This window comes from Dryobates pubescens, chromosome Z (genome assembly GCF_014839835.1).
Source record: "Dryobates pubescens isolate bDryPub1 chromosome Z, bDryPub1.pri, whole genome shotgun sequence".
NCBI classification, from domain to species: domain Eukaryota; kingdom Metazoa; phylum Chordata; class Aves; order Piciformes; family Picidae; genus Dryobates; species Dryobates pubescens.
In genome coordinates this window covers 119,618,228-119,632,119 of record NC_071657.1, presented here as the reverse complement: position 1 = coordinate 119,632,119, position 13,892 = coordinate 119,618,228, and the positions used below count along the sequence as shown (strand labels likewise).

Here is a 13,892-nt window from a genome sequence, read left to right as displayed (position 1 = left end):
GATTCCCTCCCATGGGCAAATGTGTGGGGCTGGTCCAGGGACTTCTACTGCCCCACAGTCATAGAAACTCACAGTTCTGGTTAGAGAGATCCCTAAGATCATCAAGTCCAATCATTAACCCAGGTCACCACTAAACTATGTCCCTCAGCACCACATCTACCCCCACCTGGATCCCACCTTCTTTTAGGGAGTTGTAGAGAGCCAGAAGGTCTCCCCTCCACCTCCTTCACTCCAGAGTAAACAAACCCAGGTCCCTCAGCTGTTCCTCCTAAGACTTGTGCTCTAGACCCCTTCACAAGCTACCTTGCCCTTCTTTGGACAGACTCCAGCAGCTCAATGTTCATCTCAGAGTGAGAGGCCCAGAACTCCAAAGCAATGGTGGTGGCAGAGAAAAAGGGGTAGGAAGAACCACGGGAGGGGACATTCAGCAGTGGATTTCCATAATGGGAAGAGCATGAGGTTCCTTATTGCATCATGACACTCTCTACCCCTCTGGTGCCCATCACAATACATCTCTGACATCTCCTTTGCAAGGAGGCAACTAAGTTCTGGGTCTTGGGTGTGGGTCTTTGCAGGGTGGCTGCATTCAAAGTGTAGCCTTGGGGATCTTCAAAGGTTCCTTCCAACCCCTACCATTCTGTGATTCTGTGACTTGCACTGTGTATTTTGCTGGTGGGGCTGGATGGCACTGGATTGTGTGAAGATACCCACCAGTTTGGTCACCACCAGCTCAATGCCTTGCAGAAAAAAATTCTGCCTCAAGCCAAGTGACACAGAATCACACAGAATGGGTAGGGGTTGGACAGGACTTCTGGAGATCGAGTCCAACCTCCCTGCCAAAGAAGGGTCACCTAGGACAGGTCACAAAGGAAGACATCCAGGGGTGTCTTGAAAATCTCTAGAGAAGGAGACTCCACAACCTCCCTGGGCAGCCTGTTCCAGTGCTCCATTAACCTTACAGTAAAGAAGCTTTTCCTCACATTGAGGTGGAACTTCCTGTGTTTCGATTTGTATCCATTGCCTCTTGTCCTACCAGAGAACACCACTGGAAAAGAGCCTGGCAAGTTCTTCTTGGCAATCACCCTTCAGATATTTACAAACATTGAGAAGACTTCTTCTCAATCTTCTCTTTTCCAGACTAAACAACCCCAAGTCATTGAGTCCAACATCCCCATTGTCAAGGCAGGTTCACCCAGAAAAGTCCAAACCTGAGTTTTGGACCTCTGTTTGCTGGCACACATAACCCTTTCAGTGCCACATCCTCTTGATCCCAATGCCAAAAGCCACTTCCTGCCTGGGAAGTGACTTCCCACAGGTGGGAAGTGACTTCTCTGAATGTCACCTCATTCAGATCTTTTCACCTGGTAATTGACTGTGGACTTCTCGACGCCTGCGCTGAGAGACACCCATCCTTGGCTGTGCCCAGGGAGCTGTTGGGGAAGCAAAGGAAGAATCACATGGAACAAGGGCACACAAACAAATTAGCCACCCTTTAAATATAGATCTCTGGAGCCTTACAAGGGCTTTCTACCAGCCAACAAGTCCTCTTCATAAATGTCACAGAGCAATTGGCAAGGAGAGGGAGAAACCAGCAGCAATAAAAGTCCTAATGGTGTTAAACAACTCAGACAGAAAGGTTGGGTGTTAGTCAGAGCGAATGGAAGCATCCGTGGCTGCTTGCAGGAGATAAATGTCAGGGTGGGGGGTGAGGAAAGGCGGGGTGGGGGGATGTTCTGTAAATCTGTGAGCTTTGAAGAGCCAGCAGCAATCATAATCTGGCAGCAATAACCCTGCCACTGCAGAATCCTGTTAGCATTCGGAGCATCTGTCCACGCTTGTCACTTAGCCCAGCAATTTATGAGCCCTGCTGCCTCCGAGCTGGGCTCTAATGGCATTGTCGGCCGGCCAGGGCTGCGGCTCTGATTCAATCACATGTGGAAGGCCCCATCTATCTGAAACCACCCAGATCCCACACACTGCCTGGAGAGAAAGCGAGCTTAAACCCAGATGGATGATGGTCATGGTGTCTTTGATGTATGACACAGGCAGCAGGAGAGAGCTTGGGGGTAAGCAGGAGGAAGATGGTGAAGGTGAGAGTCTAGAGGAGGGCCACAAAGGTGATCAAAGGGCTGGAGTACCCCTTCTATGAAGACAGGCTGAAAGAATTGGGGCTGTTCAGCTTGGAGAAGAGAAGGCTCGAGGGAGACCTTATAGCTACATTTCAATGTCGTAAGGGGACCTACAGAAAGGCTGGGAAAGGACTGTTTAGAAGGGGCTGGAGTGATGGGAGAAGGGACAATGGTTTTAAACTGCAGCAGGGTGGCTCTAGGTTGGACATTAGGAGGAACTTCTTCACAATGAGAGTGGTGAAATACTGCAACAGGCTGCCCAGGTATGTGGTTGAGGCCCCATTCTTGGAGACAGTCAACATCAGACTTGATGTGGCCCTAGGCAGCTTGATCTAGTTGAAGGCTGGACAGGGGGGTTGGACAAGATGACCTTTAAGGGTCTATTCCAGTCTGATGAGGTCTGTGAATCTGTGATGGTTGGGGTCAAGTTCTAGGCTCAGCTGGACTTGGAAGATTTCTGGCTAGGCAGGGTTTGGGGGAGATTTGTTTGGTCCTTAGTAGACTGCACAAGGGGAAAAATGAAGGTGGTCATGATTTTGATCATCATCAAAGGGGTTGACTTAAAACTCTCCCTGAAGTTCTGGGAAAGAGCTGTCTTAGATAATAAAGGTCAACACATATCAACTGTAGGCCAACAACTTGCATAGAATCACAGAACAGACTCATAGGATTGTTTTGGTTAGAAGAGAACTTTAAGATCAAGTCCAACATGAGCCCAGCACTGTCAGGTCACCTCTAAACCATGCCCCTCAGCAACAGATCTACACAACTTCTAAATCCTTCCAGGGATGTGGACTACAACTACCTGAAGGGAGGTTGTAGGCAGGTGGGGGTTGGTCTCTTCTCCCAGGCAAGCAGCACCAGAACAAGAGGACACGGTCCCAAGCTGCACCAGGGGAGGTTCAGGCTGGATGTTAGGAGAAATTCTTCACAGAAAGAGTAATTGGTCATTGGAGTAGGCTGCCAAGGGGGGTGGTGGAGTCACCATCACTGGAGGTGTTTAAGAGGAGACTGGATGAGGCACTTGGTCCCATGGTTTAGTTGATTAGATGGTGTTGGGTGATAGGTTGGACTTGATGATCTCTGAGGTCTTTTCCAACCTGGTTAATTCTATTCTATTCTGTGGTGGTAGCACCATTCTGGGCAACCTGTGCCAATGCTTGACAGAAGGCCCTCCTCTATTGCACCCTTCCCCAGCCCTTCTGCATCATGTTTTCACTACCTGTCCCTTATAAAACAAAGTTCAAAGCCAAATCCTGATGATGAGGTCAGAAGATCCATGGGTGGCTGTGGCATGGATTGGAAGCTGTGATGGACCTGGAGGAGGGCAGCTTCTGTGGTCCTTACTAGGTGAAGGTCACTTCCAGGTTGCTGCTCAAATTTAGGGCAGAGTTACCCAGAAACCCCTCAAGGTGGTCATATCAAAGGGCTGCTTATTGCCTCTATCAGCAGCCCAGGAGACAAACAGGCCCAGAAAGCTTGGAAAAGCCACCCATAAGCCATTATACTATGGGGACAGGAGAAGGATATCCAACTGTTAGCTCTTCTGTGCCAAGGGGACCAAATTGCTCACCAGGTCTGTATGAAGCCAGGCCAAACATTCCCTCATTGTAATGCTCACTACAGTAAGTTCATGGTCAGAAGAAAGGGTAGATGATCTGAAATGCAGCTCTTGGAAAGAGCTTCCTTGGGTCTTCCCTGGCCTTTCTTTGCCACATATTAATGGATTTCTCTGCATCCGTTGGGGTCATCTCCTAGATTTTTTCCACCAGTGTCTCAGTGCATCCAAAGGTGGTCCTGGAGTCTCCTAGGGAATCACTCCATCAGCTGTGCCTACAGACTAGACCATGAACCTACCTCCAGCCCATGGGCGAGTATTAGGACATTGTTCACCTCCTAAGCTGATCAGCCTTCCTCCCCAAAAATGATGGTTGCACCTCAGCTGCCTGTTGCTGCTCAAGATCCTACTGGAAGCCTGAAAACACCTAGAAGTGTCAGCAGTCTTGGATCATGCTCTTGCCCTGTTCAGTTGCCTGGTGTAGAGGTAGATGTGGTGGGAGGAGATGCCACAAACTCAATGGTGTTCGTGTACAGGAAGGTCTGTATTGCATGTCTTCAGAGCAGGAGCTTGGCTCTTCTCCTCCTCCCTCTTGGACAACACAAAGGGACAGAAATAGAGCAGGTTGTTTTCCTGTTAGCTGTAATGAGCTGTTTTACCCATTAAAGGGTTCACGAGACCCTGGGCAGAAATAGTGTGAAATAACTCCAGTGTTTGGTCTCAGGTATGTAATTTCTGGCTGGTAGGAAGCTCTGCTGGAAGCTGCAAAGGACATGGTGGAGAGAGGTAGAAAAAAATCAGCCTGAAAATACCTCCATCCTTCCAGACCTTTAAAATGTCTTCCTTTTGAAGGTGGTGATCATCATTAAAGCTTTTGCCTCACCCACCAGCCTTTCCAGGAGCATCATCTCACCTCATCTCTGAGCCATTTTCAGCACAGGAGCATCTCAGTGTAGGAGCCCTCACTGGAAATCTCACCACTGCCTTATTTCTGCCTAGTCCCAGGGAAGAGGACTTGGCACTGGGTTCATGAAGTGCCCCAGAAGATACTATTTGCCATGGCTGGAAAGATGGAAAGCATACAGCCATGCAGCTGAACTTACCTGTGATAGGTGAAGGTTGCTCCTTGAAGGGCTTCACTGAAGTCACCGATGCGGTCATGCTCTGAGTATTGTTGAGCATTTCATCCTGGTTTTCATCACCACTTCTGCTGTGTTCTTGAGGCTGAAAATACCCTTGGAGCTGCCTGTTGATTTCAGCTGCCTCCAGACCTGTGGATTAAATTGCTGACTCAGTGTGGATGGAATCTGGTGGGATGGTTTGAAAGCCACCATGCTTCCACAAATGGTTGGAGCTAAACACAGTGGCTGCCACTGCACAGCATGGGGTGGGAGAGAAGTCACATCCACCTGGCTGAAGCTTCAGGCTGGTTTAGGGCAAGGAGAAAAGGCTGATTGAGAGAAGTTGTGGATGCCCCATCCTGCAAGTGTTCAAGGTGAGGTTTGATGGGGCTTTGAGCAACCTGATCTAGTGAAAGGTGTCCCTCTCTGTGGCAGAGGAGTTAGAACTAGATGATCTTTAAGGTTCCTCCCAACTCAAACCATTCTATGACTCAAAATCATTATTTTTACAAGTAGGACATGTTTACATGGACTATTTTCCATCCTTTTTGTTCCTCTCTTTGTAGCATTCAGATGCCTTCTAACACCTTTAGGCAGAAACAAGTGTGACTCCAGTTTAATGGCTGAAGCATCTTGGTGGTGAATCTCAACCCTCCTCAGCCATAGGCAGGTCCCAGGGTGTGAAACAGGAATAGGAAAGCTTTCTGCCATCCTCAGGCAGCTGGGCATGGAAAAGACCTCAAAACCTGACACCTTCATGATATTTGGAGTTTGGGGTAAAAAAAATCACCAAAAATGGTGGGTTTTGTTACTGTGGTGGTGCAGGTCAGCAGATATTCACTGCTGGAGAGGAGAGGCCTTGATGTTAAGAAATGCCATAAAGTAGAAGACAGAAATGAGAAGGCTGTTATTAGACAAAATGCAGCTCCAAACTTTCCCCTGCCACCAAGAACCTTCCACCAGTCAGCAGGGGAAATGGAGATAACCAGGGCAGAAAGCTTTGCTGACAAAACCCTGGGAGTAGAAATGGGAAGAGAAAGGGTTTAAAAGGAAGAAATTAAGAGTTTGAGTAGGAGGTCAGGACTACAGCAGGGACCTCATGGCCCAGAAGCCCATGCTTGCCTCTGAGCATGATGAGGTGACGCCTCTCCACTTGCTGCTAATGGGGTGATATTTGCTCTGCCAAGCCAGACTGTGCTGGGTCTCAAATTGGTCCAATTTAGTTGCTGGCAGGTGTCACAGAGGTGGCCCTGAGCACAGGGAGCCAGCCCACTTACCGCAGCTGCCTCTCATTTCGCTCCTGACCACCTCCTTCACCTCTTCCTCCTGTGCCATAGGGGGAAAAACAGAGGTAAGTGGTGATTTTTCTACCCAGCATCATCTTGCTACACTCTCTGCCTCATCCCACTCTGCTTGCTCCAGCTCTGGTGAGACCACCTCAGCTTGGGTATGGTTGTAGTGAGGTGGAGGTAGCTGAGATGATTGTAGAGGTTGTGGTGAGGTGGGGCAATAGGATAAGAGGAAATGGCCTGAAATTGTGCCAGGGGAGGTTTAGTTTGGACATTAGGAAAAATTTCTGTACTGAAGGAGTGGTCAGGTGTTGGAACAGGCTGCCCAGGGAGGTGGTAGAGTCACCACCCCTGGAGGTGGACATGGCACTGTGGGACATGGCGGTATTAGGTTGACGATTGGACTCAAAGATCTTTCCAGCTGAAACAATTCTCTGACATTATGGTTCTCTGGTTGAGATCAGAGATGTATATTTGATGTCACAAGGATTTCAGCTCAAAGTTTGGGGCACATCAGGGAAATGATGCCCTTTGCAAATTCATGGCTATCCTGTAGCCAGCTGCTCTTAAGGTGAAGAGCTGGGATCCCCAGCCCAACATGAGGCTCATGGCACAGCTCAAGCCTGAGCTGGCTTTCCAATGAGTCTCCCCATCCTTTTGCCACTACAACTGAAGCAATTGTCTCTTAGATGTCCCTTACCTCTGAGAAAGTTCATAAAGCCACCTGCATCCTTGCAAAGGGGCTACTCAAAGGATACTACAGGCTTTACCCATAAAAATGGGCTGTACCACTGGACTGAGGTGAGATGTCACTGCATCTCGTTTTGTTCTTCTCTGCCTCTTTACCAGCTAACACTTCCCACAGAACAAGACATCTGGTCTCTTGGATTTTGAGCCTTGTCCTTCACCTTTGGGCCAGCCAGCTGTCACTTTTTCAACTCAGCATGGTGATGTGATGGTTGATTGTCTACTGAACTTCACGTGGTCACCACCTCTTGTCTTTCTAAGGATGACAAATTCTGGGGCACTTTCTACATAGTGAGATGGGCTCTTTAGCAGGGGCACTGCTGCTCATGACACCCATGGCTAAAACTACTCCTGCTTGGCCTCCACACACTGGAAGGATGGAAGTATCACATCATATCAATCAAGTGGAACAAACCAGATTTGATCAGACAGGAGGATGGAGACCCTAATGGTAGGGGAGCTGCAAGAGAGTGTGTCAACCATGTGGGTCAACCACTCATCCTTCTTCAGGATTTCTAAACCCAGAGCGGCAGATTTGCAGTGATGACATTTCTCTCTCATGCTCTGTCTTTGCATTTGATCAGCCCTGGAGCAGTGGCACTGATCCTATTTGAGTTTGAAGTGCCATGGGGAGGATGGGAGAAGAAGAAATGTGCCTTGGGCTCTGGGTCATATGGTAGAGCCCAGCACTGCTCCCACCTCACCAGCCTGGGCAGGTCTGATGTCTCTAGGTAACAGCCAATGCACTCATTTCCCAAATATTCTCTGAATGAATCTGTTTCTCAGCATTTCCCTCCTCCCCTACACCTCTTAGGGGCAGTTTGTCCTATTTTCTCTATTCAGGTCTGGGTAATAGGATGTGATCTCGCACTGAAGTACTCACAGAAAGACCAGGATCTCCTTTTTCTCCTTTCTGGCCAGTTGGACCATTTTCACCCTGTTAAAAACAGTTAAGTCATTACAAAACCTCAGCAGATTGACCATTAAATGCTCCAAAAATAAGTGCATCTGAGAGAGGGAAGAAGATGCAAGGAAGGGAGATGAGAAAAAAAGACTCACATGTTTTGCTATAAATTTTAGGGATATCTGTGAGCAGCTCATGGAACAGAACAGAACAGACTCATCCACATGCAAGGAAGCAAGAACAAAAGCGTGCCTTTGTGGCCTTTGTGGCCAAAAAGGCAGATGGGCTCCTAGGCTGCATGAAGAAGAGAGCAGCCAGCAGGTCAGGGGAGGCTCTCTTCTCCCTCTGCTCTGCCCTAGCAAGGTCACAGCTTGAGAGTTGGGTCCAGTTCTGGGCTCATCCGTTCAAGAGAGACTGGGGGCTACTGGAGGGAGTCCAGCGGAGGGTTACAGGGATGCTAAGGGGACCAAAGCATCTCTCTGAGAGAGGCTGAGACTTGGGGCTGTTTAACCTGGAGAAGAGCAGCCTGAGAAGGGAACCTCCCAATACTGATCAATATCTAAAGGGCAAGGGGCAAGAGGATGTGGCCAGACTCTTGTCAGTGGTGCCCACCAACAGGACAAGGACAATAGGGACAAAGTGGAACCAAGAAGATTCCATCTGAACATGAGGAATACATTTCCTGAGAGGATGCTGGAGCCCTGGAGCAGGCTGCCCAGAGAGGTTGTGGAGTCTCCTTCTCTGGAGAGATTCCAACCCCACCTGGCCATTGTGATCTTAGGCAACCTACTGTGAGTGACCCTGCATTAGCATAGAGGTTGGACTGCTCCAACTTCCAGCCTCAACCCTTCTCTGATTCTGTGAGATGCTGAGGTTTGCCAACAGGGCTTTCTGCCTCCTAGGAGAAAACTGGTGAAAACTTGATCTGTTGATTACAAATACTTCAAAATATTAAAGGAGAAGGGTCACAGGAAGAATGAGTTAAATTAAAGCTCTAGCGACAATTTTTCTCAATCCACACTCACAAGGGCTGCTGAAGCATGAGGAGAAATCTCACTGCATTCTACCAACACAGGGAGCTAATGCAATGCCACCTCCTGATGCAAAAAGCCATTGTGTCAATGTTGGCAGGACCTGCAGCATGTAGGGAATGACCCAAGAACACGGTTTGCAGGTTGGAATCTTGAGATTCACTGTCTGTTCACTCCTGGTCTGCCATGGGGAGCACAGCTGAGGATGTGTGCCCCAAAATGGGATGATTTCCTCAAGAAGTTTTACATCAAACAACTAGCAGCCCACAAGACTCACAGCAGTTGTCCTTGCTGGAGATACCTTCAAGAAGACATGAGGGCAGCATTGCCTGTGCCCAATACCTGGAGGTGGGAATTAAAAAGCACTTTTGTTGTGGCAAAACTGGGAGAAATGCATACTAGAACAGTCACAGGTCATCCAGATATCTGCACTGCTGCAAGGTGGTGAGGAAGCTCACTGGCTCAGCCCCACACTCACCATTTCTCCTTTTTGCCCATCCATGCCTGGGGGTCCTCTCAGACAGATCTGAGCTCTCCCTCTTTTCCCTTGTGGACCCTAGAGAGGAAGAGGAGAGCTCAGTTAGCAGTGCCCAGGTACCCTCCAGAGATACCTCACATCACTGGTTGAGTTTTTTCCCCTAAAGCCCAACCTGGACATCATTAGGAACTATAGAATCATAGAATATCAGGTTAGAAGTAGCCCTCAAGGATCATCTGCTCTAACCTATCTTGACACAAGCACGGCCCAGCACCGGCCCAGCACCTGCCCAGCTGAATATTCAAAGTGTCCACGCTGGGGACTCAAGCACTTCACTGGGGAGATTATTCCAATGGCTGATTGTTCTTGTCAGAAAGGTGTTCCTCTTGTGTCCAGCTGTGATCTCCCCAGGAGTAACTTGTCCCCATCACCCCTCATATTTTCCATGTGACTCCTTATAAAAAGGGAGTCTCCATCTTTGTAGTCACCCTTTAAATACTGGACCATGCTGGGAAGGTCTCCTCTGAGCCTTCTTTTCTCCAGGCTGGCCAAACTCAGTTCTTTTCAACCTTTCCTAATCTGGCAGGTTCCTGGTCCTTGGATCACCTTTGTGGTCCTTCCCTGGAACCTCTCCAGCCAGTCCACATTTATGTGGGTTTTTTTTTTTGTGTGGAGAAGATACTGAGTCCTCTGGATCTCAGATGCTCCTCTGACAGATCAGACAGGATGGGTCTTTGGCTTTGACCTTTCTGCCCTGGGCAACCATGAGGTGTTTCCTGTGGTCCATCCCTGCAGAAAGGATTGGGTGCTGCAGGGACAGGAGGAAGTTTTCTGTCTACGACACTGTCTGTCCCGGCACTAATTTAAGGAACAGAGTCTCAGCAGGAGGAGAAGGACTTGCAGATGGAGATAACACCCTCCCACATTCAAAAGCTGCAGCTCAGACCCAGGGACTTTCTCTTTTAATTTAAGGAAAAAAGACAAGTAGCAGTGTGGGTGTAGAAGTTGGCATCTCACAGTCTCTCTTTCATCAGTGTCCAAACAAAAGCCATTCATTATCTCACAGAGGCCTTCTGGAGCTTGCAAATGCTAGCAGAAAAAGTTTCAGCCTTTTAAAACATACATGAGAATCTTTGGGCTGCTTCTTTCTTTCTGTTGTTCTTTTGATACATTTTTCATTGCAAGGTACAGGCTGAGGAGCAAGGGAAAGAAGAATAATGCTGCTGCTATGGTCTGAAGCTGGATTTAGTCCATATTTTATTATTCTGGAAGGGTCTAGAGCACAAGTCTTGTAAGGAGCAGCTGAGTGAACTGGGGTTGTTCAGCCTGGAGAAAAGGAGGCTGAGGAGAAACCTCATTGCTCTCTACAGCTTCCGGAAAGGAGGCTGGAGTGAGCTGGGGTTGGTGTCTTCTCCCAAGGAACAAACAATAGAACAAGAGGAAACAGCCTCAAGTTGTGCACAGGAGGAACAAGTTGTGGACATGAACAATTTCTTCACCGAAAGGGTGAGGCTTGGATCAGGCTGCCCAGGACTGTAGTGGAGACCCCACCCCTAGAAGGGTTTCAAAGCTGTGTAGGTGTGGTGCTGTGGGACGCAGTTTAGTAGTGACTAGCAGCGCTGGGTGGGTGAATGGATCTTAAAGGTATTATCTTCTAATCTAACCAATTTTGTGATTCTTTCTACACCTGCACTCTTTTAGGGGACACCTTGGGGACAGTCCTCATAATTGCTCTGGCAGCGAGTCAAGCCTTTACTTGATGACCTCTCAGGACACAATACAGACGCTCAGTTTGACGATTGCTGTATCACCTGCATTTCCTCTTTCATTCCTGCCCTAAGACTTAAAACCCAGTGTCAGTATTTTTTGGTTTCTGGCTTTCCCAACATGATATTCTTCTCTCTATAGGGAAAAAAACATAGACACCTTTATACCAGCCATGTCAGAAGTCCTGCAAGGGGCTTGAGGACAGGGAGACATTTGAGACCCAGGAGAGATCTAGTAAGGTCCAGACACAGTAGGACTTTCAGACAAAATTGGGTCTGAATTGTCTCAGCTTCGGGGTTCTGGTGGGTGAAAAGCTGGACATGAGCTGACACCATGGATTCTCAGCCCAGAGCCAACCTGGCCTGGGCTGATCCCCAGCAGTGTGGGCATCAGATGGAGGGAAGGGTTTCTGCCCTCACCTGCAGTGCTTGGTCCAGCTCTGGAGTCCTCAGCATAGCACAGGGATGGACCTGTTGGAGTGGGGCCAGAGGAGGCTATGGCAATGATGGGAGGGCTGGAAGCCCTCTGCTATGAGGCCAGGCTGAGAGAATTTGGGTTGTTCAACCTGGACAAGAGAAGGCTCCAGGGAGACTTTTTGGTGCTTGGTGGTATTTCAGGATCTAAAGAGGCCAAGAAGAAAGCTGGGGACACTTTTTAGAAGGGGCTGTTGTGGTAGGGCAAGGGGTGATGGTTTGAAACTTAAAGAGGGAGATTTAGATTGGAGAGAAGGAAGAAATTTTCATGCTGAGAGTGGTGAGACCCTGTCCCAGGATGCCCAGAAAAGTGGTAGCTGACTCATCCCTGGAAACATTCAAGGTCAGGCTGTCTGGGGGCTCTGAGCAACCTGCTCTAGTTGCAGATGTCCCTGCTGACTGCAGTGGGGTTGGGACCTTGAAAGGTCCCTTCTAACCCAGTTTGTAATTCTATGATTCTGTACTGGTTGGTCTTTCAGATAGTTACCCAACTCCAGTTTTTGTTTTGTTCTCAGTTCTCCCAAGTTAATTCAGATCCTTTCCTGTCCAAGCCTGACACTCAGCCAGCCCCACCAACACGTCTGAGAAAGGTATTTTCATTTCCAGCCCTCTCTGACTTGAGAAGTTCTCTGTTACTTAATGGATGCTGTCTAAGGGCAGGTGATTAACATTAATCTCCAACATCATCCCTCCACATTGTGCTGGCAGCGGGAAGACACTCTTCATTACCATAGAACCTGGGGGCAGCATGTTCCTCCTCATAAACACTATTAGCAGATCCATTTCCAAGTCTTTTTGTCACATTTCAAAAGGTGCCCAGCATGTCTGGCATGCAAAAATACTTATTAAGTGTGGCCCACAAATGGGGGCTGAAAGCCATCAGCTCTTTGCTAAACCTTGGCACCTTGCTCCCCAGACAATTAGCAACAGGAGGGGTGCACTTGGTGGCCCTGCTAACTTGAGATTATCAGCCTTCCTTTCTCCACTGAGGTCACAGCTCACACTGAAGATAGGAAAAGAAGTGAGGAAAAGGAAAAAAATAATAATCTTTTGTGATAAATGCACTAAGAGTTGAAGCAAGTTACAGAATTGTGGAATGGTGGGAGTCGAAAAGGACCTCTGGAGATCATGGAGTCCAACATCCCAGGATCACCCAGAGCAGGTTGCACAGGGTTGTGGCCAGGTAGGTTTGGAATCTCACAGAATCACCGAATTTTAGGGGTTGAAAGGGGCCTTGAAAGGTCATCTAGACCAACCCCTCTGCCAGAGCAGGATCACCTAGAATAGAGAAGGAGACTCCACCATTTCTCTGGGCATCCTGCTCCAGGGCTCTGGCACTTTCAAAGGAAAGAAGTCAGGTGGAACTTCAAAGGAAAGAAGTCAGATGGAACTTCCCGTGTTCCAGTTGACCAAGCTGACTAAGATCTCACAGAAAGACAGTAGACTTTGCAGCTATCTCAATGTGGAAGACTTCAGGTACCAGCTTGTAGGAGGCTGGAGGAAATGTCTGTGAACATGGTGACATCATAGAATCACAGAATATTGGGGGTTGGAAGGGATATTGAAGGATCTCCTAGTCCAACCACCCTGCCAGAGCAGGACCACCTAGAGCAGGTCACACAGGATCATGATATCCAGGTGGCTTTTGAATGTCTCCAGAGAAGGACACTCTAAAACCTCTCTGGGCAGCCTGTTCCAATGTTCTGCCACCCAGATATGTGGCACACATCCAGGGTGCTGTATCACATGAGGATGTAAGATACAGCTGTAAAGCAGAGTTCAGGGCATGCTACAGACCTCTTGCTGCTCACCTGTGGCCCTGGTTCACCCTGTGGCCCTTGAGGTCCATCTGGTCCAGCAACTCCAGTCTTCCCAGGCCATCCCATTTTCCCTTTGAAGCCTCCCAAGCCAGGAACTCCCTTGGCCCCCTGAGAATCACCAACAGAGCAGTTCAGGCATGGGTGGTTTTAGAGATGGGCCAAACGCTACCCAAATGCTGCCATGGCATTGACAATAAGGGAAACCATTTACATTGCACTTTGTCTGCTCTTGTGCTATTAGCAGAGCATCAGTAGGATGGTAGAGATCACCTTGTCTTTGTTCTCCACCTTTACTTGTCCAGAAGTTACATCACTGCTTGGTGACATGGACAACTTCTCTGGTATGATGCCCAATAATTTTTAATGTCCAACTTTCCCTGCGTGTAGTTCTTCAGTCTCTAACCCTGGAAACAACTCCTGAGGAGAAGACAGGAGGTCACCAAGAGGTGACCTCTAAATTTCTTACTCATCTGTACCACTGAGCTTTCTCCTGAAGCTGCTGTGAACACAAAAGTCTCCCATCAAACACAGTAGAAGGAAAGACTATAGAGTCAACCTAATGCCCAACCTTCAGC

The 13,892-nt window shown here is 48.4% G+C and overlaps 1 protein-coding gene across 1 annotated transcript in view; it reads right to left on the bottom strand.

Moving 5' to 3' along the window:
• Positions 1–13,892, bottom strand: part of LOC104300065 (collagen alpha-1(VII) chain-like) — a 142,318-nt gene that overhangs the window by 2,601 nt on the left and 125,825 nt on the right. The window contains exons 72-77 of the mRNA XM_054177846.1: positions 13,309–13,425; positions 9,258–9,335; positions 7,728–7,781; positions 6,086–6,134; positions 4,774–4,958; positions 1,362–1,416 (exon numbers count right to left, since the gene is read on the bottom strand). Coding sequence (XP_054033821.1) covers positions 1,362–1,416; positions 4,774–4,958; positions 6,086–6,134; positions 7,728–7,781; positions 9,258–9,335; positions 13,309–13,425 — 538 coding nt within the window. The remainder of the gene's footprint in view (positions 1–1,361; positions 1,417–4,773; positions 4,959–6,085; positions 6,135–7,727; positions 7,782–9,257; positions 9,336–13,308; positions 13,426–13,892) is intronic.